Source organism: Pinus tabuliformis, chromosome X (assembly GCF_031772625.1).
Source record: "Pinus tabuliformis cultivar Carrire ecotype Pingquan chromosome X, CPIR1, whole genome shotgun sequence".
Classification (NCBI taxonomy): domain Eukaryota; kingdom Viridiplantae; phylum Streptophyta; class Pinopsida; order Pinales; family Pinaceae; genus Pinus; species Pinus tabuliformis.
Genome location: NC_142308.1, coordinates 708,834,110 through 708,858,147, shown reverse-complemented (window position 1 = coordinate 708,858,147; position 24,038 = coordinate 708,834,110). Strand labels below are relative to the sequence as shown.

General features: G+C 42.4%; 1 protein-coding gene across 4 annotated transcripts in view; it reads right to left on the bottom strand.

Annotated features, from left to right (window-relative positions):
• LOC149141938 (phospholipase A I-like protein) overlaps positions 1-24,038 on the bottom strand; it is a 213,942-nt gene that overhangs the window by 23,296 nt on the left and 166,608 nt on the right. For 3 of the 4 annotated variants that reach the window (XM_089449991.1, XM_089449989.1, XM_089449990.1), the window contains exons 11-17: positions 8,032-8,236; positions 7,682-7,818; positions 7,364-7,505; positions 6,634-6,843; positions 6,019-6,511; positions 5,693-5,906; positions 5,501-5,590 (exon numbers count right to left, since the gene is read on the bottom strand). In XM_089449991.1, the coding sequence (XP_089306117.1) occupies positions 5,501-5,590; positions 5,693-5,906; positions 6,019-6,511; positions 6,634-6,843; positions 7,364-7,505; positions 7,682-7,818; positions 8,032-8,236 (1,491 nt within the window). The remainder of the gene's footprint in view (positions 1-5,500; positions 5,591-5,692; positions 5,907-6,018; positions 6,512-6,633; positions 6,844-7,363; positions 7,506-7,681; positions 7,819-8,031; positions 8,237-24,038) is intronic. The other variant, XM_089449992.1, reaches the window with a different exon arrangement.

Sequence of the window (24,038 nt, the reverse complement as noted above, 5' to 3'; positions counted from 1 at the left end):
TCTGGGTCAAAACAAATCACAACAGTCTCAAATTCTTCTTGGTACAGAAGAAGTTGCAGGAGAGGCAGTAGAAGTGGGTGAGAAAGCTCCAGGCATACGACTTTGACATTGAGTATATCAAAGGGAAGCACAACGTGGTAGCTGATGCATTGTCCAGGAGGCCAGCTACCTTTCATTGATGAGCATTGCACCTGATTGGAGGGCACAATTGCTGGTGGAGTATTCCAATGACCGTTTTGCATGTGAAGTCCTTGACGGTGCAGTGTTGGATGATCGGTATAGGGTGATGAACGAGGTGATTTCCTTTCGAGACTAGATTTACTTAGTACCCAGCTCCCAGTTGAGGGAGAAGATCATGTAGGCAACCCATGACTCACCATTATCGGGGCATCAGGGATTTACCAAGACATACAGGGCCATCAGGGAGCGCTTTGCATGGAAGGGCCTTAAGGATGATGCTTTGAGGCATGTCCGAGAGTGTGACACGTGCCAAAGAGACAAGGGTGAACAAACACACCCTACTAGGTTGCTACAACATCTTCCTATTCCTGACGGAAAATGGGAGAGTGTATCAATGGATTTTATCACCGGGTTGACCACAGTGCAGGGCAAGGACTGCATCTATGTGGTGATGGAACGATTGACGAAGTTTGCACACTTTTTCGCCATCTTAGCCCAGTCCTTGGCCTCACAAGTGGCCGAATTGTTTCGACTCCATGGTCTCCCAAACACCATTGTCAGTGATCGGAACAGCCGGTTCATGGGAGGATTTTGGCAGTAGTTGTTTCGACTAGTGGGCACATAACTCACTCCGAGTACTAGTTATCACCCTCGGATTGATGGGAAGACGGAGATAGTCAACAAATGGCTGGAGGTTTACCTACGTAACTACGTGACGGGCCAGCAGCGTGCATGGATACGGTGGTTGCACTTGGGCGAGTACTGCTACAACACCACATACCACATGTCCATAGGTATGTCCCCATTCAAAGGCTTATATGGTTACGATGCATTATCTTTTGCTGACGTGATATTTAGAGACAACAAGGCCCCTAGGGCTAAGGATTGGATACAGGAGAGCCAAGATATCTTGCGGGCTCTAAAGGATAACCTGCAGACTACACAAAACCAGCAGAAGCTCTATGTAGACAGGGGCCGAGTAGAGAGGCAATTTGAGGTTGGGGACTTAGTCTTCTTGAAGCTCCAACTGTACAGACAATCATCACTCAAGCAGAAGGGGGCCGAGAAGCTCAAGCCTCACTTCTATGGGCCCTACCAAGTCACTAGGAGAGTCAGGGAGGTAGCATATGAGTTGGAGCTACCCTCGGGGAGCCGAGTACACAACATTTTTCATGTGTCTTGCCTGAAAAGGGCACTTGGGCAACAGGTGATCGCAGCTACAGAACTAACACCAATGGATGATGAGGGGCACTTAGTTCTGAAGCCAAAGACTATTTCGGACACCCGTGAGAGGCACTTACGAAACAAGGTTATCAAGGAATTTTTTATCAGATCGAAGAACCTACTAGATGAGGATGCCACTTGGGAGGGAGAGTAGATACTTCAGCGTCCTTCATTACAGTTGCTTGAAGATAAGCAACGTTTTGGCGGGGAAGACTATGATATTCCCACTTAGCAATATTGCTAAGGCGAAATATCACTTTTGCCCAATTTAGTATTAATTCGCACTTGCACTTAGGAAAGGTGGGTTTAGAGGTCCCACATGAAAGTTTGAGTTAAAGGGGAGCCCAAACATTAGAAGGAGGAGAAAATCGAGCTACTAGTGCTAAGTGGTGGCCACCCATAGAGAAATACAGCCCACAAGGAAACACACGCTCATTGGAGGGAGATTTGTGGGGGAAAGTCGAAGGTTGGCACACATGGGAATTTGGGAGGCTCTTTGACAAAAAAGGAGGAGGCAGTCCACTTTTGGGCATTCATGATTATTTGAGTTTTCTCTTAGACTAGCACGCTTGAGCTGAAGCCAAGTCTGCAAGTGCTGTTGAGCACAAGAGGTTTCCAAGTGGAAATTTCACCCCTTGCTTCGGTGGACTTCAAGTGCTAGCCCAAGGAGGGAGTCTCATCCTTTTTAGATTAATCCAGGAGCAGTGTGGTGTGAGTGTGTGGAAGTTCCAGCACCAACAACGCAGGCACTGCGCAATCCTTGGTAGTGTCTCACGTGGGGGTTGAGAACAGAAGGGAATTTTGGGCTGAAACTTGGGGAGGAGTCCAGGGAGGTGATTTGTTGGTGATTGCAGTCATTTTGGGGGCATTCAACAGCAAGACTATCAAGTAGGTCGAATTGCCCAACAGCAGTACCATAGAGGGAAATTGGGCAGAAATTCCAAAGTCAACAATTGGCCAATTCCTTCGTGGGTTTGGGTATTTGGTGGAGAGCCCGAGGTTAATTTCCCGGAATTTTTTGAGCACCGGAGGAGGCCCTAGCAACGATTCTTCACAGCCAACAGCTCATTTTCTAGGCAATTCAGCGCAAAGCCAAAGGGAGATCAGCTAGTACGCTTGGGGGACTTCATCTTCATCATTTGGACTTGGCTAGCTTGCCTTGGGCAAGCCCAAGTGCATACTTTCCAAGCACCCATTGTAACCTCATGTTTTATCAATAAAATGTCTCAGCAACACAGTTTTTGGCTCTATTTCATATTCTAATTTGAGGGCAAATTTTTTGTATGTTTTTATCTATGCATACTTTGTTTATTACTGTACATTTTCCTTGGGGATATTAAAGGAAAATAGTTGTAATTTTTCAATCACGTGTTTTGTTGAAGAATAAATAAAATACTCATCTGCAAAATTGGTTTTCCCCACACTGGGGTTTTTCCATGTACATTTGTCCAAAAATATCGGTGTTCATTATTTGTGTGCATGCAATAGTTTCCCAGTTTCTGTGGTTTATTTATTTTCCTTGAAGTTGCAATAGTGTTTTATTCAGTATCTACCGCAAATAATTTGCATAAGACAAATAATTAAATTGATAGGTGAATAATAACCAGTAACTGCAACAGTATTTAAAATTTCACACTTGTAAAGTGGCATGGAAAGTGTCAAGTATGGTGCAAACTTGCAAAGGAAAATGAACATGCTATCTCAATTTCGGTTTTCCAAATAGTGCCCCTCCTATAATCCTAAGGCCTCATGGGAGGTCCCACTAGACTAGGGCTAACGATTAACCCCCCTAGTAAGGTGAGAGAACAGATTTACAATCAAGATTAGTCAGTCTTTCAGAGCGCCCTTTTATCCACACTAGATGTCCAAAACAAAGAAGTATAAGCACCCGGTTGCAAAATTATCAAAGTACCTTTTCAATAGTAGCCCACCTTTGTCCAAGTGGTAATGCCAAATGATGAGAGGTATGTGGTTAATGCAGATGGCAGAGGATCATGGCATATCATCATGAAATAGTGATTGTCAAGGGTTATTGGCCGGCTGGCTATCAAATATAGGAGCAAAGTTTTCTCCTATGGGATTACCCATTTTGGTGGGTAACAAGGCCTCTCTTTGATTTCCCAATTGTGTATCCTGGGTCTGGATGGGAAAGCTCATTTACTCTTTGTTAGCTCTTGCTCTAATTCCATTAGGAAATGGTTCCTCCCTCTTTAAATTTTCCCACTCCTTTGATCATGGCCCTTCTTGGTCAAGCATTCCTAGCTGTCTTTGCACCTGGTTTTGGTCCACTGTTCTCTTCATCTCTAGATCCCATTGCCAAGTGGAACAGCCACTAGCCATCTATGTTCACTCTGTCCCTCCTGCCATCTGAGCTGAAATTTAGGAGGCCAAAAGAGAGTTTTGGTTCGAACAAAGGTTTATAACTAATGCTTATGTCGACGCTGAAATATGTTGCTGGGTTTCAGACACCAGAAGCACCACAACATGAAATACCCAATACATGCAGACTATTAATATTTACTGGCATATAAAAATGATTATGGGGAAAGTGCAAGTGGAACGCTATGAGACACGTCAAGAAATTCTGCTTTGCATAGATGAACTGCAGCGACAGACCAACAAGCTCATTGGTAGACTCTCTACCTTGGCAAAAAAGATTGTTGATCTGGAGTTCTCCACTACTGAAGAGAAGCAGGATCATCCAGCTACTATCCAAGTGGATTCACCACCCAAATAGATGTTCTACCATTATTTTTTAACAGTTTTGTCTATTAGCAGCCCGGCTGCCACCTTAATGTTGGGAATCACGATTGTCGTTAGACCAAAACCCGCAGGTGTTAGTCTACGATCACATCGCCAGAGATAAGGGTCCACGAGAGGCGGTTAGTCCATGTCACAAAACACACGCAGAGCGTTGGTTTATCCAATGTCCAATCTGCCCCCCAACGCAAGCCGGGTGTGTATCAAACTCATGACCTACGCTCTGATACCACTTGTTGGGAATCACGATTGTCGTTAGACCAAAACACGCAGGTGTTAGTCAATGATCGCATCGCCAGAAATAAGGGTCCATGAGAGTCGGTTAGTCCATGTCACGAGACACATGAAGAGTGTTGGTTTATTCAATGTCCAACACTTAATATGCATGTTTCTCATGTTAACAGGATAGCAGATAGGCAGATGCTATATTATCTAGATAGTTTTATTTTCAAATACAGACAATACACCATGACAAATACTTTATTGCTATTTTACTGGTCTGGTTTCCCTTGTGGGAGACCAGTAAAAACAGCCATTTTTGTATGTAATGCATTTCTCTAGTAATACAATTCCTGCATGATTAACAACAAAAAACGGTTGTGATTTATCCAATTCACTAATGCAATTAACCTTTGCCTTTCATTATATTAACTCACTTTTCTCATAAAAAGAAATTACTTTAATAAATAAATTAATTGCTAAGGTTAAAAGTCAATTAAGTGGCTTTCACATGCCATGACACTTAGGCCTATCCTGTAGTATCTGGCTGGGCTACAGACATCAACGCTAAAGGGAACAGCAACAAAATGTGTTTTGGATCGCAGAGAGCCAAACAAATTGATGAGGATATAGAGTCACAACAAGATTTGGTTGGTGCTACTAAGTATCATTGAAGTCCAATAGTGAGGTTCACATTGCATTCGGATTGCAATATGCTGTTCCTATACAATTTTTGCTTCATGGTCGAGTGAACCCACCAAGAATACACTCTTTTAAGTTCCTATTCAGGCTTTCTGAAGGCTGTAAATAATTCTCCCAATAAAGAGGAAGCACTACTTGATTTGAAAGTCCTTCAGGCTATTTGTTTCAATCTTAAATATAACTATTGCAATTTTCTCATATAAACATACTCCAATTGTTTATAAATAAATGTTCTGTCCAATACAGAGGCATAGTTAGAGTTTTCAGGTTCTAAAGAATAACGACAAAAACAAAGACAAACGGCAGGAAACAGGAATCAAGCTATATCAAACCTTGACATGTAAATGATAAGGCCAATTATAAGGAAAAAATAAATCCTAGTCTGACAAATTTAAAAGATATGATGACCTCTTACCATCCACCGGATATCTTCAGGTGTCAGATGAACTGCTGGCAGTGTTCTCTGGAACATGTATGCTCCTATTTCTTGGTCATCAGCCATGACCTGTGTAAAAGAAGTACTTCCAATTACTCTATCAAAGTATGCAGCAAGCATATATTTCCCTGGTGTAGTATCTAGAAAAGGACTCCAAAATGAAAAGAAAACCTGAGTTTGTCGTCCAATGAATCGGTGGAGAACATCACCAAGCTGAAAGCGAGGATATCGAGCAACCAGATCAGCAATGGTGGAAATTTTTGGCATAACAGAACTTTTCTTGAGATGATGCCCAATGCCAAGCCACAAGTTTGCCCTGACACTCTGTAAGAATGCATCTGCTAATCCTCCAGGTTCTGCGACCACGAATACATCATTCCGCCAGCTGTGAAGACTCAAGAGCCTTTTACGGTGAGTATTGATAAAAAATATTAAATACTTAAATTGATGCATACAAGTGCAATCTATAAACAGGATTAAAAAATTTAAAACCTGACCTGAAAATTAATCCCAATGAATCACACTGAAGAGCAAAATGCACAATGCCCACTTGATGTGAACTTTGTAATTTTTCCTGTAGTGCTAGAAGAGGTCCTGAAAACTGTCTAGGCCCTAGTGGTGGTGATCTTGGTGGTGAATTAGTTGCCTTCCCAGACAGTTGCACTTGACTTTGCCCTCCATCCAAGCTTAATGGTGGAACTAAATCAAGTCTACTTAGCTGCTGAAGACTAACTTCTGGACTATATAAAAGTGGACTTGTTGGGAAGCTTCCAGTAAACAATGGTGAAGTAAAGGGAGTTGAAACATGCACAGCTGACCTGGAGATTGCTGACATCCTAGTCAAAAATTCCAGTTTTATCCCATGTCGGGTACAAAATGTTTCCAAAGAGCGTGCATGGTGAATTGACTTCACCAAATCAGGACTCTGACAAGCCTCTACTAACAGTATTCTGCGCCTCCAGCCCAAGCATGGTCCAATTTCATCATGCACTGCAAGCAACTCCAAGCTTTCAGTAATCTATGTTAAATCATAAAGAAATCCAAGATGGCACATTTATGTAATATATACTATGTAGTTTCATCATCAAAGAACATTGTCCTATCAGAGAGACCTGTGCCGAGCGTCTTGGCTTTTGATAGGAAATGATAAGATTTTGTACTCTCTGACCAGCCTTCTTCATCATGATATGGTGGTAGCAGTCGTTCACAGGCTGCCTGAAAAGCTACAGAGCTAGCTTGAATATACTCTTGAGTTGCAGCTTCCAGTTTGGCCCAGACTGCAGGATCGGTCTCATCTAACTCCATCCCACATCTTTCATCAACTACAAGATGTCATAAATTGAATAAGACCCTTTCACACACTCCAACAGAACTGAACTTTCAAGTTCAACCCATTATCCTAAGGAAAGACCTTTTAGATGTTAAAGCAAGAAAACAAATGCTGAATTTGGGGGGCTGGACATGTGTGTGTGTATAGAGATCTAACAGGTTCATATTTTTTGAAAGCAAGCTGCAACAAATAATTCACCAAAGCAGTTAAAACTTAAAATGTGTATCAAGGGAAATCATCCACATAACTGCTCAGCAACAAGCCCCCCAACAGAGTGCTGAATATATCCAAATCAGAAGACAAAATGAATGTTGAGAAGAAGTATTTTGTAATTCACATTTCTAATGTAACATATAGAGAATAAGAGCATAACGTCGTAGTAAAAGTGGAAGCATTGAAAACATCCATTTCGAGAAAACAGCAAGTAATCGCTGATTAATCAGAAAACATGAATGTTAATACATAACTTTTGAGACCAAATTTCCAAGTTAAAATAAGAACAAGAGAAAGACCTGGATTGAAGCGGAAGTATTGTATATCTGGAATCATAGGCAGCAAAGTGTCCAATGCTTCCTCAACACGCTCCACCGAGCATGCACTCTCAATCAGGACTTGTCCTGTGTCCAGATATCGCCATCCTCCTTTTCCTCTAGGCTGCATCCGTTAATGAATTTTTTTCATATTTCCTTTTCCACAAGTTGAGTACTATCAAAATGGAATAAGCATTAACAAAAAAGATAGTTATGTGAATTCAACCATAAAATGAAGATGAATGGAAGTTTATTCCTGCTACAGGATAACAATTGCAAAATTATAATCCATTCACAAACCTTAGCTGGGACACTTCCACACCCTATAGAAACAAGGCATCCTATCCTAGTGTCTGGCCACAAGAGCTGTGCTTCCCGAATAGCAATAAGAGTTGGATTATTTGCTACAATCGCTCCATCCTGCCATCGATTTGTATCTAAGAGGCAGGCCAGAAGAGGGTTCAAACAATAAGTATCAGAATTCAGAAAAATACAAAAATAACAACATTTCCCTCTTCAATGGAATAAATTTGATCCTAATCTCTGAATCATGGTATAAATGATCACAGAAAAAGAAATTACAAAGACAACCAGTAAACCAAAAGTATAAAATACAAAAAGGGGCAAGGGGGTTCCTTTTCATCTTTTACCATCAGCAAAATCATCCAGATAATATGGAGCTGCAGAGGAGGCTCTAATAGCCTCCCATACGTGGTGCTTGCAGCTTCCAACAAAAGCAGTACGTCTCTCGCCTATTTGAGTAGTCAAAGAAACAGCTGTGGCAGGTTGACCTAACATGTAAGTAGCTGAACCTTCTGTAGTCCAAGATATCACCTCTGGTGTACCAGCAGGGTACTGCAAAGTTGAAGTAGAGCATGAAACAAAAAGCATCATTATACAGATGGTGAAAGAAGGTCCTCTCTAGCAAAATTATGTGTAAAATGCTAAGATAATTTATGGTTTCTAACCCAGGGTCTCATGATGATCTAATGCTAGATGAAATAAATTTGGAACTAATCTGACAGAGATGCACATAATTCTGAGTAAAATTATTACTTTCAAATCAGTTGCCAGTTTGTTGAGTGGGCAACAAGCAGCCCACTGGGACCCTACAATGACAAACACCAAAGCTTGAGCTTTGGATGAAGCTGTTACAAATGAATTTATTCAACATGTAATGAGGGACAATCAACGATGAAAAAAGGTGTTATGGCCCATTAGCCAAGGGATTAATTGCATCCAATAAAATAACGATACCTACAGCAGAAATAGAAATGTAAAGGATTTTGATGATTAATAAAACACAGGATTGCACATAAAGTTTTACCCTATACTAAAAGCACCTGGAGCTAGTCTGCAGTCCTATTAATTGTCCAGTTATCAATCTTAAGCACCAGACACAATACAATATACATAACTTCAACACATAGGAACAATGTCCATCAACCACTCAAATTAACACTAGCTTATCAATCATCCACGGCAATAAACAAAATGGATTAACCATTCAAACACTAAGTAGTATTGCTATCATAAATGAATCAGAAAATAATAGGAAACACTTATCTGGCAAAGACAACCAGATCCACGCAAAGAAAATCTCAAATGAACCAGCCACCCCCAGTTTGGTGAGTTTGGCAAATCCCCAACTTCTAGTCACTCAACAATGTACCATCCCCCAAACTCAATATAACACTAGCATGTTAGCACCAAACACAGATATATGAACTCAGAAGGTTGAAGGGCCATCCAGCTCCTTAAATATAACTAACAACAAGACTTTGTTGCACAAGAACATTATCATTGGCCCTACCTCTAATTTTCCTATCTTCAACCTGCAAGGCTAACAACCAGCCTATATTAACAGACCAAAGAAGTTTCCCTTGAATTTAACATCGTCCATATGTTTTAAACTTTGCATTCTCTCATGGCCCTTCAACTACATAGAAGCATATAAAACCAAATAAATCACACAATTAATTCACACCCTTTCAATTATGGCTTATAACATTATGACAAGCAAGTGTGCACTCTCACACACTCACCTATGTGCCTAGGGGTTGAAATTGACCAAGCACAGTACTCTCTACAGGATTATTACTAAATAGTAAAAACACATTTAATGTCTCAAACATATGGCAAGTACCAAGATGTGGTGTCCAGACTCCAGCATCCCCTTTTCACTCCCCCAACCAGTGCCTACAATATGGGGAATATAATAAAATAATATAAACATCACTTATCTTAAACACATGTTAAACAATCAAAATGCCAGGTCATCAATATCGCTACCAAGGTTTAGAGGTTGATGTAATCTTCCTCCACTTAAGAATGGCACTGTCGTCGATAATATCAGGTAGAAGGCCCAAAAAATGCAGAGTACTTTGTCTTCATTTCTTCTTCCTTTTCCCATGTGGCATCCTAAGACCCATGGAGTTGCCGCTATACCATAAACATCTTTATGGACCATTCATCATTTGCTTTGCCCCTTTTTGGAAAATACATCTTACACTAACAAACAGATATTTACAAAAGAGAGAGCAAAAACAGAAGGGTATATACAATGATGACTTGTATCCTCTTCCTTTAAGTTACCAAAGCAGAAATAAAATCAGGATTCAGAATATGCTGAGGCATCGACACTTCTAGCATTCTTAATGAGAAGAAAAACTTTAGCTAATAACTATGTGAATACCTCCTCCAACCAGTTACACATAAAGACTGGATTGAACCGACCTCATTAGCAAAAACAAACTTGCACCTCAACTTCCAAATCATAAACAATGCTGTAATTCTAAAATCCTGTGAAAACATAGAGCACTAGTGATCTGGAGTCACCAAAAATTATAGCTCTCTAGTTAATCTTTCCTGGAAATAAGGTTGAATGTTAATCATGTATGCACTGCCAACAGTCCCGCAAAAATCTGCATTCCCAAAAGATGTGCTTCACTGTCTCCTGTTTGCCACAAACTAGGCAAAGTCCATGGTGAATCCACTCTTCATCAATCAGGGTTCAGAAAGAAGCCCCTGATAATTGACTAGCCAGGCAAAGACCCATAGCTTGTATCACAGGTGCATGGACAATACACTGTGCAGTCTGTGAATCCATCTGTGCCAAGGATCAGAAGCAATCCAGCAAGCATGAAGGACAGAAGCCAAATCACTCTTCTGATGTAAAGGAGTGAAGATTCTTCAAGTCATAGGTTGAAGCTATCCGCAAACACCCACCCCTGTCTCATTACAAAGGATCCCTCAGGTCAACGTTGAACTTGAACAAGTCTTCAGATAGAATCAACACAGCAATATATTTTATTTGCTTTTATTTTTGTGCCAACAGATGTACAGGTTTTGTGGATATTTGTCACCTAGAAGCACCATAAAAGAAGTCCAGTTTAGAACATCAGAGGAATAATTTATGTACGTTTTCAACAAGGAGATATGGAATAAATTGTGCACTCTGATCTAGAGGGTAGGGAAAGTCTATAGCACGCTTCTCCAATTCTTTCTAGGGTTACAAAGGGTTGAGAGTATCAAGCAACTAATTCTTTTGTAATTCCCCAGTCTCAAGGAAATTCTTTTTGGTATGACTATCAGAGAAGCATTCTGTCCAACCTTAAATTCCTTAGTTGACCTTTTAATTCTGCATAATTCTTTTGCCAATACTGAGCAACATGTTCCTCTCCTAATACCAGTGAAGATTTATTTCCTCGTAACAATTTTTATTCCCACCAACTTATTTATTTGATCAAATAAATTCTCAATTGTTGAAAAATAAAATCACTGGGATTTTTAACTCAAAAAATTGAATATGCAGGGGAAATGAAACAGAGAGATCAATCACACATTACAACAGATAAACACCCAAACAATTATCCTTCATCTATTAATCTGGAAAATCAGGGTTTTGGCCCACAGAAAATTTACAAAGAAAAATACAATGACTAGAACCTGCAACTCGGCCCCACTGGAATAATTTGACCTGCTACCCAACAAAGTGGGTGACCCTATAGGAGAAAATTTTTCTCTCAATTTACACATCCAGCAGACTACAACAGATAAACACCCAAACAATTATCCTTCATCTATTAATCTGGAAAATCAGGATTTCGGCCCACAGAAAATTTACAAAGAAAAATACAAAGACTAGAACCTGCAACTCAGCCCCACTGGAATAATTTGACCTGCTACCCACCAAAGTGGGTGACCCTATAGGAGAAAATTTTTCTCTCAATTTACACATCCAGCAGGCGAGCCAGGCATCCCCTGACACCCGCCACTAGCTGATGACATGCCATTTTATCTCTGACACCCACCACTAGCTGATGACATGCCATTTTATCTCTGCCACCCACATCAGTCATATACACTTTCACTCATCCGGCAAGAGCACATGGACAAAAGTGGGCTTCCGATCAAAAGGTACTTTATTAATTTTGCAATTGGGTGCTTATGCTTGTTTGTATTTGGGCTTTTCATATAGAGTATGGGGTGACATGGAAAGAAGAGGGCTTTTGACTGTGATCTTGTTCTCTCACCTTATATGGGGGGTTAATCTTCGATCCTACTCCAGTGGGACCTCTCCTAATTGCCTAATGGGTATAGGAGGGGCACTACTCGGGAAGCCTTGATTGAGATAGCGTGTTCCAATTATCCCTATTCCATACATACCACTTTCCATCTTACATTACAAGCCCATATTCGACCTCCATTCTTCAAGGTCAACTAACCAATGGTTCACTGGGATTAGGCACTCACACACCCACATACCTGGGTAGGGCTTGGAACTTTGCCCTGGGAGGTTAATGGAGCTAAAGTAAAAGGAAAAAACATATTATGGCCACAAAATAAAACAAAAGAATATCAAAATGCAAAAGATGGTCGAGACACACATTAGTACATGGGCAAAAGCCTAGCATGAGCTCTACCTCACTCATTATGGCAATCAACCAATTCTTGAGCACATGTTGCTCTGTTACATCATAAAAAGGATCCCTTGCATTTCCCAACCCCGATGGGTAATGAGTCGCCTCATCATTAACGGGAAATGCAACTGCGACACATCATACAAAGCAAGCTCTAAACCTAAGTTGCACGAAACGGGGAAACGGAAACGAGTTTCCGAAACGGGAAGCGATACGAAACGTGACCTCCCCAAATTTTGGAAACGGGGAAACGCGAATATATATATATATATATATATATATATATATATATATTAAAAATATTTAAAAATTATTATATATATGTGCAATGATCAATCATAAAGCATTAATGAATAATGATACATTATAATTTATTACATTTAAACATTAAGATTAAATTTACATCACATTTACTCATGAGTCATGAATGATCACATAATGAAAATAAAAATATAGGAAATCCAAAAGCAACCTTTATTATATATCCAAGGGCAAAATCTCAAAATCAGTGTTTATTTATATTAGTATATGAGGCTGCAAGTACAATAAAGACTATAAGGCTACAAGAACTATAGAGACAAAAGACTAATCCTCATCATAACAATCCTCATCAAAAATAGAAGCAGCACAATGCTCAACAGTGGATGGTGGTGCTGAAGAAGATGATGCACCAATTCCACTTCCAGACTCGGCCTCAATATTCAGGGTAGCAAGAGAGCTCCAAATCAGGATTTTCTGCATCCACATCCCATTCTTTAGAAGGACCACTGTTGTATTCTGGACCCCTACGAGATGCAAGGCGAAGGTTGGAGTGCACATAAACAAGATCCTCTGCTTTCTGTGAGCCCAACCTATTGCGCTTCACAGAATGAATAAAACCATAAGTGCTCCAATTCCTTTCTGTTGATGAAGAGCTTGCCACTTGTGAAAGAATACGAATGGCAAGGTTTTGCAAATGTACACCATTTGCTCCATGACAAATCCACCACCTAACTGGATTCATGGTGCTTCTCTCCTCCAAAGCTAATATATCTGTGTAATCATCTATTCCTGCAGCAAAACTGGAAAATTCCTCCTTTACCTCCCTATGTAGATGAGAAGGAAACATTCTCATAAGGGCTTTTTTCACCCCATTAGCCACCTCTCTATCCTTATGGGGTGCCTTCCTCTTCCCATTGCTTTGAGCAAAAAGCTCCTCGTCATAAAATTTGGGGTTCAAAGCATGTGCTAAAGTGTTCAATGGAGTATTGAAATTGTTCCACCTATCAACGATGATTTTCTTGATCAAACCAGCAAAATGATCATCAACAAACAAAAGTTGTGGAGACTCTTGCGAAATGATTTCCATAGTTTTCTCAACCATGGAATCCATACCATCATATACCTCTCCCAAGAAAGGTTGGTCAGTGTCAGCACTCCGGAGAAGCTCAAATGCAAGGGTTGTGAACTTTAACAAGAAATCTACCTTGCTCCACCAATCCTCATCAAGGCACAATCTACGCACCATAGATCCCTGCTCTGAATCTGCTTGTCTCCACTCAATCCAAAGTTGACTCACCACCATGGAAACTAATGCATGTTTAACCTCAACAAGGCGGCGCAACATCACGAAGTTTGAGGCATATCTTGTCTCAGCAACTTTTAACAACTCCAATTTGGAGTACTCTCGAAATATGGCCCGAGACTGGTGGTGGTTGGTGATGAATTTGATAATCTCCCTTGCTTCCCCTGTGAGTTCCTTTATCCAGGAAACTTTGTTGTCGATCTCCTCTAAGATCAGATTCAGATTATGGACAATGCATGGTGTCCAAAAGATGTGGTCATACCTCCCCTCAATAATTAAACCTGCAGCTTTGCAAACTGTTGCATTATCCGTGATAACTTGCACCACCTTGTTAGGCCCTATTTGTTCAATAGATTTTATAATAACATCAGCAATGAACTGTGCATCTTTCACCTCTCCTGAGCAGTCTTCTGCCTTGATAAACATTGCTCCTTTGGGGGAAGTGGCAATGATATTTATCAATGGTCTGCACCTTATATCTGTCCAACCATCTGAGACTATGGTAACCCCAGAGCTACTCCAAGAAGAACGAATTGGAGCTAAAATTTCCTCCACAAGGTCCTTCTCATTTTTGAGAAGCTGGGTTCTGACTTTCTCATAGTTGGGCCCCTTCTACCCTTGAGGAGCTTCGTTAACTGCCCTTATCATATCTTGCTAGTAAGGAGAGCGAACAACATTGAATGGGATACCACATGCATAAATGCACCTAGCCACTCTGGAATCAGTTTCTTCTCTTGCTTGCACATTCACCAATCTAGCAATTCTGCTATCCTGAACTGAAGGGGATGCCCCTGGGCCTCTGGTATTTTTGGGTGCTGGTTGTTCATGTTGTTGAGTGTGACCAGCTCTCCTCTTTCTTGCTTCAGCTACAATCCTTGGCTCAATGTTAGATGGAGCTTGAGTAAGGTCATCATGCCTTCTCTTAGTACCATCCGCCTCATCTTGCTCTCTTTGATATGCCCTCCTTGCCAATGGATCTGCTGTTTTTGTGCAACCTGAAACCCCCTGTCCTCTTCCATGCAATAGATGTGCCTTCACTCTTGGGTAGGAGCCCTTGTACGTATTATTGCAAAGATTGCATCGCCATTCCCATGAGCCAGCACCTCCACATATTTGAAGCTTCGTCACATGCCTCCAAAGAGGATAATATTCAGCCCTTGGGTTGGCCCTAGGGCTTGAACTTGCAGCTGCACTTTGGCTAGAAGCCATTGCTGCAAAAATTAAATTTTAAAAACAAATCTATAAATAAAAAACGTTTTTCATATTTCTGGCTGCATAAACCCTAGAAAAATTGAAGAAATAGTAAGAAAAAACTAACAAAATGAATGTGGCTTACCCAAATTAATTTTCTGTGGCTGAAACTACCCTAAAATGCAAGAAAAGAGGAGAAATATTGCTGTAGCTGAGCCAAATCTGCTGCAAAAATAAATTTAAAAAACAAATCTATAAATAAAAAACGTTTTTCATATTTCTGGCTGCATAAACCCTAGAAAAATTGAAGAAATAGTAAGAAAAAACTAACAAAATGAATGTGGCTTACCCAAATTAATTTTTTGTGGCTGAAACTATCCCAAAATGCCAGAAAAGAGGAGAAATATGGTTGTAGTTGAGCCAAATCTGCTGCTGAAATCTCTCTCTTGCTGCTGAAATCTCTTTCTCCTGCTGCTGAAATCTATTTTGCTCACTGTTCAAAACACCCTAGCTGAAACAACTGCCAGTCTCCAAGAGAAACGACTTGCTGAATAGTGTGATGAGAGAATGAGACAAACTTCTCTTTTATAAGTTTAGACAGGCTTCTAGAACTCACTAGACAACCTAAAAAAAATTAAAAAACAAATTAAAAAAATCCACAAGTTTTTTGGGGAAACGTGGGTTGTACGGTCGTGAAACGCGTTTCCGGCCGTACTTGCCACGTTTCCGTTCCGGGAAACGTGGCAGTACGGCCGAAAACGCGTTTCACGGTCATACCAAACGCGTTTCCGCGTTTCGCCCCAGTTTCCGACCGGAAACGCACCTCCCCCCCACGTTTCCTGCAACATAGCTCTAAACCTTTGAGCTACGAGCAATACTACAAATAAAAATCAAGGAAAAATAAAAGGCGTGCAAGGGGGGGTGGAAAAACAAAGGTCGAGCTAGTAACTCATGCATCCATGATTGCTCCTTCCTCACATCTATAAACTCAGGATGTGGATCCCCATCATGTTGGTCACTTTGACCATGAAGTTTTCTCCCCTCCATACCATCATTATTCGCTAACACCTATCGATTGAAGGGTGGACTGAGGAAATGTTACTCCTGCTTGGGGGTCGGAAACACCTAATAGGGTCGTCCTTTAGCCACTCATTCCTAGGGAGTGTTACCCACCATTTTGTGGGTGATATCCCTAGGAGAAAAAATTTCTCCAAGATGGACCTCCGTCAACAACTAGCAGCCCCTTGCAGCCATCAACTAGCTCGTTGTGTCGCTTCTCCGCCACCTGAGCCAGCCATGTGGTCCCTCACCCATTTGTCATGATCGTATGTTTGAAGGTGGGCCTCCCGAACCTAAAGGTATGCCTTGTCATTTGGTAATTGAGTATTGTAATTTACTTATCATGGACACTTCTGGGCATGGATTAATGGGGGGATTCAGCAGAAAGAATGGGCTAGGTCTGTGCTCTTGTCCCCTAGACCCCTTTTAGGTATTAACCTTGGATTCTAGTCCCGTGGGATCTCTTTTATTGACCATTTGGCTTTAGGGATGGCATTTCATGGGAAACCCTGATTTTGGTTGCGTGGTCCAGCTCCCTCATCGACATATATTGCCCCCTTTCCAGTCATTACAACCCCATTCACCATTTCTCCCACCTGGGTCAACATTCCTCCACTAGGTCCACATAGGATTAGCTTTCCCCCTCCCCTTGTCCACACCTTGGGGCAAGCCTGGAATGATACCCCGAAGATTGATGCAGCTAAAAAGAAAGGTAAAAGCATAATTGGCCACATTCAACAGGAAATGTACCACAAAATGCAAAAGATGGCCGAGACAAACACATTTAGCACGTGGGCAAAAGCCAATGCATGAGCTCTACCCCATCATTATGGCCATCACCCTGGTTCTTACAAGCTCTATGAGCCCCCTTCATCATATATGAACCCATAATTGTCCCAACCCATGGTGGACAATGAACTGCCCTACCTAAAGAGGGAGTATTTGTGAAAATTTATGAATCTACACATCAGAAATCCTACTGCAATCATTGGTTTATCATCTCCTACTTGTTATTACATTCAACAAGTTATTTAATTCATAAACATTGATGAAAAACACTACTATGGACTACACTAGCATACAAATCATAAACTGAAACAAATATGAGACAAACAAACAAGGGACACTGTTATTTTTGGACAACATGTCCCCCGAAAAACCCAATGCGGGAAAATCGGTGCAGCAGATAGAGGGTTTGTATTATTAAGCATGCAGAATTTGAGTACAATAGGTTGCCTCTCACACTGGCTAACCTTTCAGAAAAATCTCGGCAGCAAGAAATACATATGAGGGTTTAACCTCGTTCTCCAAGTCACAATTGATCCACTGAGTGGCTTGACTCCAACAAGCACTGCGAATCTCTGGTTGGGCCAGTGTCTTGCCTCTGGGAGACTGCATCACTCCTTCTGTTGGATCGATTTGCTAGAGGAAGACTTATGTTCAGCCCTTCCGACTCAGAACCTAGCTTCTTTGGCAAAATCTCAAACTTCCGACGAGTATCTTGCACTGCCACTGCAAGAGACCCTCTTGGCCTACGTCAGCACTGCGTGAGCCCCTTCCTGGGCTACATAGGCCTCTGCGCTGCCTCTTTGATGCCACTGTTACCTCTTTGCCTGGTACTCTTTGGCTCGGAACTCCTTTCTGATCCAAATCTCTGCTTCTGCCCCTCTCACTGCAACTCGGATCACTAGTTCGATTTTCTCAACAAACCACGCCCCAGAAAAATCAAACTGATTTGATCACTTGGTGTATCTCCAACAGACCCTCAAGCCTTCTCTTATAGTTTTCCTGTTGATGAATCAACGGCCGAGATTAAGTCCCTAATCAACGGCGAAGATTAAAACAGACTTGATCCTCGCCTCTTAGAAGCTTCTCACCCATATTTTTTTTAATACCCATTAATATTTTTATTTTCCTAAATTTAGACTTAGGAATCACATTAAAAATATTAATTATTTTAATAACTCACAATATGAGTGGAATTTCTCCAAATGATTTATGGGCCTTAGAGATCTTATGTATTCTAGCCCCTCCACAAAATTTCGGAGTTAGGGCACATCCGATGCTACCCCAAAATCAACACTCCCTCTTAGCGAGGAATGTGTTCTAGCAATACTTCCAATAGAAGAATCACACTGATCCATGGCATCGGTCCTTTGTGCTGTTGATGCTTGGCCTGCTACCCTTCATCCATTGCACTGCTGCATCCTGTACTACTGCCCATGACACTACCACTGTCACTGCTGCATCCTGTACTGCTGCCCATGACACTGCCACTATCACTATTGCATCTGTACTACAACTCCCTCTCAATATGCTACATCATGCTACCCATAGCACTGCCACTGCTACACTGCAACTCAGTTGCTGAGAAGTAAGCAACTAAAAATCCACCCAAAGCTGACATGTTGATCAGTCTGGATACCCTGTGATGTTGAAGCTACCTCTACTGCTAATCTGTGTTGACCTTCTGCTGCTACTGCACTGTTGCAATTTGCTCTATGCCTCCCGCACTGCTGCAACCTCCACTGCGCTACTTCAGAATCTGACACTCTAGCTCTGCCACTGTTGCTGGATCATTCCTCGCACCAACTGACTCTCGTCATTCTGCTACTGTCGTTAAGGGCTCCCATAGCCGTATGTGATCCAAGAGTTTGGGCACCTCAAGGATCCTGCCCCTGTGTAGTCCTCCTAACTACAACTCGATGTTGCCCCACCTCTTCTCCAGCGGTGCATGAGCACTCATGGCACAATCCTCGTCATCATCCTCCTTGTCAGCTTTCGCTAGAGCAGCCTTCGAGTCAGACTTCTCTTCCATGCCCTTCTTCTGAGGGCACTGAGTGGCGAAATGTCCCAGTTCCCCCAACCTGAAGCATCTGACTTTGGTTATCTCTTTCTTTTTCCTCTTCTGCTACCCTAGTTGCCCTGATGATGCAAGAGCTGCATCCTCCTCCTCTTCCTTCCTTGATTCTGACTCCTTTGCCGCTACTCCCTACCTTGGTCAGCGTCCTGATCTCTTCTATCGAAGAGTTGCCCACGTCTCCTCCCAACTGGGGAGTGAAGCTCTGCCCAAGATACTCTGGACAAATGTCTCCCAGTCCTCGGTGACTGCATTCAGGGCAGTCCTGACCATGAACTCAAGATCTAGTGTAGACCCCACGGAAGTCAGTTGGTCTCGAATCCCTTGCAACCTGAGGAGGAAGGGATCGATCTCTTCTCCCTTCTGCATCTAGTACTGTCTCAGTTGATTCTCCAATAGCATCTTTCGTTGAACGGAAGTCCCCTGGTACAAGGTGGTCAATGTCTCCCACATCTCCCTTGTTGTTTCCTTCTCAGCAATGTGTGGGACCACATGATCTTTGACCCCGTCTAGAATCATGCATTTAGCCTTCGCTTGAGCCTCCTCGTATTTCTTGAGGATCAACATCGACCGGTACAGCCACCACTTTCAAGGCATAATCCTTGATGTGATTCTTGTCCAATACTGTCAGGATCCTAGCCTTCCAGATGACAAAGTTGGATGCTCCATCCAACTTGTCCTGATCCATCAGTCCATTGACTGCCATCTCCGCTCAAAAAAGTGTAGCACAGGTTCTCTTCCGCCTCTCTTACTGCTGCCCCAGTAAGACTTAGATCAGGATTTCTTTAGCACTAGAAATCCTCTAAGGAACAAGTTCTTTCCAGACTCCCTCTGAGTCCTAATTTCCTTCACGGAAATCCTCCCGCCAAATGTCGAATCACTCCTCTCCAATCCTCCTTTGCTGCTGCTCAGCAACCCGGATCTAGATTTCTTTGGCTAGAAATCTGTCAAGGCAGTGACTCCCTCTACCTTGGCTTTGTCTCCACAGACATTGTTCTGTACCAACAGCAACAACGTCCCACCAACTCCTCAGATCGAATTTGCACTGCTCCTCCAGCCTCGGCAACTGACTGATTTGAGCCTCTCAGGCTCTGCGCTGGCCCAGAGAGCTGACGTAGTCACTGCGTGAGCTCCTCTCGGGTACTGCGTCACCCTCTACAGGCTTGAAATGCTGACGCAAGCACTGCATGAGCCTCTGCGTCACTTCTTTGGCTCTGTGTCACTCCTTCAGTTGCTCCTCCGCCTTTGAAACAGTAGTATCACTCGGGACAGTTGCTTCTCTGCAACAAATTCACTGGATCTCCTGGCTGATGTCTTCAGTGTCCTATGATCTGCAATCCTCTGATACCATGTGAAAATTTATGAATCTACACATCAAAAATCCTACTGCAATCATTGGTTTATCATCTCCTACTTGTTATTACATTCAACAAGTTGTTTAATTCATAAACAATGATGAAAAACACTACTGCAAACTATACTGACATACAGATCATAAACTGAAACAAATATGAGACAAACACACAAGGAACACCGTTATTTTTAGACAACACGTCCCCTGAAAAACCCAATGCGAGAAAACCGATGCAGCAAATAAAGGGTTCGTATTATTAAGCAAGCAGAATCTGAGTACAACAGGTTGCCTCTCACACCGGCTAACCTTTCAGAGAAATCTCGGCAACAAAAAATACATACGAGGGTTTAGCTCGTTCTCCAAGTCACAACTGATCCACTGCGTGGCCTAACTCCGGCAAGCACTGTGCAGCATCAAAACTGATAGCTTGCTGGCTTGAACGTTAAAATACACAGAAGTATTTGTAATAATAATTTATTATATATAAAAATGTATAAGTGATGTATGTTACAATGAGGACCCGCATATATATACCTAAGTAGGTGTCCTTTCGTGACTAGGCATGTCTTTTAGACATGCCTTTTCACTTAACTTAATGACTATTTAACAAAATCAATACTTAATTATTTAATATTTACATTTATTTTATTTATTTACTTGTTATGAATTATATTCATAACACACTGTGAAAATCCCAACACAATATCTGCTTGGGCCAGCATCTTGCCTCTCGGAGACTGCATCACTCCTACTGGATCGATTCGCTGGAGGAAGGCTTCTGTTCAGCCCTCCCGGCTCAAAACCTAGCTTCTTTAGCGAAATCTCGAACTTCTGTTCAGCCCTCCTGTTTACTAGCTACCCTTGTACCCCAGCATGTGCCTCAGGGTTGCCCCTTTTCATTCCCTACTCCATTCATCCCTCTACCACATGCCACCACCTTTTGAAGGATGTACCTTGGACATATTATCCCCTTTAGAAGTAGAAACCACTTAATAGGATACTTGGTTAACCCCATTTGGAGCTTGGAGACATTAGCACATGCCAAAGCCCATTATGGAAGGGCATGCCATTATGAAGTCCCCACCTGTTGTCCATGGTCTGTAAGCTCTTTTACTTGATTTCCTTGATGACTTGTTGTACTGGAAGGTTACGGGACGCATTGGATCTTATGCAGGATTGCAGATGGTCTCCATTTTGGGTTTGGTCTCCCTATACGTGGTCCTAACCCTCCAAAGGGCTACATTGGCACATGTAGGGAGTGTGGTGAGAGCCATGGGCCTCCTGTAATGTTCCTATGTAGGAATATGAGTAATATTTAAACAAATAAACAGTGCAACAACATAAAATTAAAAACATGCATTATACATCCATGGAAACACTGTAAATCTGGAATTAATAAGCCATATATTATAAAATCTGAGAGCATAGGTACAATATAAAATGGAGTGGTGCACGTGGGCTTGTCTCAAGGACAAGCTTGGCAAAACCCAGGAGATGGAATAGCTTAACAAAACGCTGCTCAGTTGCTACACCACTCTGCACTGCGCTGTCCCAATGAAATTGTTGCCCTACTGAACTTCAACTGCTAGAATATGCCGAAAAACTGCCAAGAAATTTATATCCTTTCAGCCTTGGTCTCCTTGGAAAAAACCAGAAAAAAACCAAAAGAGAGTTTCTCTAGTTTTGACTTTGAAAATTTGGCCTCCTTGGAGATCCTCCCCAGCTGCTGCTGCCAAATTCGACTTGCAGGAAATAGCCTGCAAATATCTCTGAAAATACCCCTAGAATGCTAGGTTCACCTGTGTTAACTGACTCCTTGCTCCCTGGATGATTCTTGGCCCAGATGACTGCTCTCTCAAGCACCACAAATTTGCTGCCAAAGGCCTCTGCGCAATCCCTCTGCCCAAAAAATCGTCCGCTAAAACACCTATTGAGCTGGCTATAAATCTCAACGAAAATGTCCTCAACCAACAGCCTTTCCAACTCCCGGAACTCCCAGCAAGCTATGGACCTCCTTGTTGGCTCAATCTCCTTCTTCGTGTTTCTGGTTGCCCAAGAAATACGCAGTCTCCTTCTCTGCTTGGCTGGATGAAGTGTATGTCTATGCTGGAACCTCGAAATCTTTGTGCAACAGCCTCCCTAGGGCGGGCACGGATGGTCCCCCAAAGTAGATGTTGAATCTCCCGCTTGGAAGATTCGTGGCTAAACAGCCAGTAGACTCGCTAAGCAGCAAAGCGTACAAAGATGAGTTTGTTTGTAAAATGATCAAGATGCTGCAAAATGAGAGCTCCTTCCTCTTTTATCACCTTGGGCCCCCTTAGCCTCATGTGGGCCCCTCCTTCCACTAATTTGATTCCCTCCAAGCTCATGCAAAGGCCAAGTTTGAATTATTCATGTGGGTGGCCCCCACATTCCACTCGCTGCCAAAAATAAAGTCGAATTCCCTATAGTTCCTAAGTTCTGTGTGTGGGGCCCTCCCCCTAAGCCAAAATTGATGCCAAAAATGTGGTGCTACACCATGTGACTAATACATTTGAGAAGGGACATGACAGCCCTCCCCTCCCAAATGTTGTTTGCCCTCAAGCAACCTCAAAGCTGGGTGCTCCAGTCTGTGCTCACCTTCCCATGTGGCATCCTCATCCGACAAATTCTTCTAGTGTACCAAGAACTCCCTAATGGTCCTGCTCCTCAATTTCCTCTCCCTGCTCTCGAAAATGGCCTCTGGTTCCAACAACAAATGGCCCTCATCATCCAACAAGGGTAGATCAGTCGCTGTTGTCACCTGTTGTCCCAGCACCTTCTTCAGGCATGAGACATGATATACGTTATGGATTCTACTCCCCGAAGGCAGCTCTAGCTCATAAGCCACCTCCTTAACCCGCCTAGTCACCCGGAAGGGCCCATAGAAGCATGGCTATAGCTTCTCGACCCCCTTTTGTTTCAGCGTAGACTATATGTAAGGCTGCAATCGGAGGTATACTAAGTCCCCCTCCTCAAAATGCCTCTCTATCTTTTGTCGATCTGCATATAGTTTTTGTTGATTTTGGGTTGTCGCTAAATTATCCTTGAGATCATTGAGGATATCTTAGCTCTCCATGACCCAGTCTTTGGCCTTTGGGCCCAGCTCTCTCCAAAAACAATATCAGCAAAAGTTAGTGCATCATATCCATAGAGGGCACGGAAAGGAGTCATATCGATAGACATGTGGTGCATGGTGTTGTAGCAGAACTCGCCCAAGGCCAACCACCGAATCCACATCCTCTGCTAACCTGTCACACAGTTCCTCAGGTACCCCTCCAACCACTAGTTGACCCTCTCCGTATGGCCATCCGTCTGAGGATGATAACTAGTGTTAGGAGTGAGCTACGTCCCAACCAACCTGAAGAGCTCCTACCAAAAGCCACCCATGAATCTGTTGTCTCTGTAGCTCACAATGTTCTTCGGGAGCCCATGTAGCCTGAAAACCTCCCAGAAGAACAACTTGGCAACCTATGTAGTCGTGTACCTAGTGGGGATGGCAAAGAAGTGGGCAAATTTGGTCAACCTGTCGACCACTACATATATGCAATCCTTCCCCTGTATCATGGGGAGCCCAGTGATGAAATCCATCGAAATACTTTCCCATTTCCCCTCCGGAATGGGAAGTAATTGTAGTAGCCCTGCAGGGTGAGTCAGCTCCCCCTTGTTCTGCTAGCAGGCCTCACACT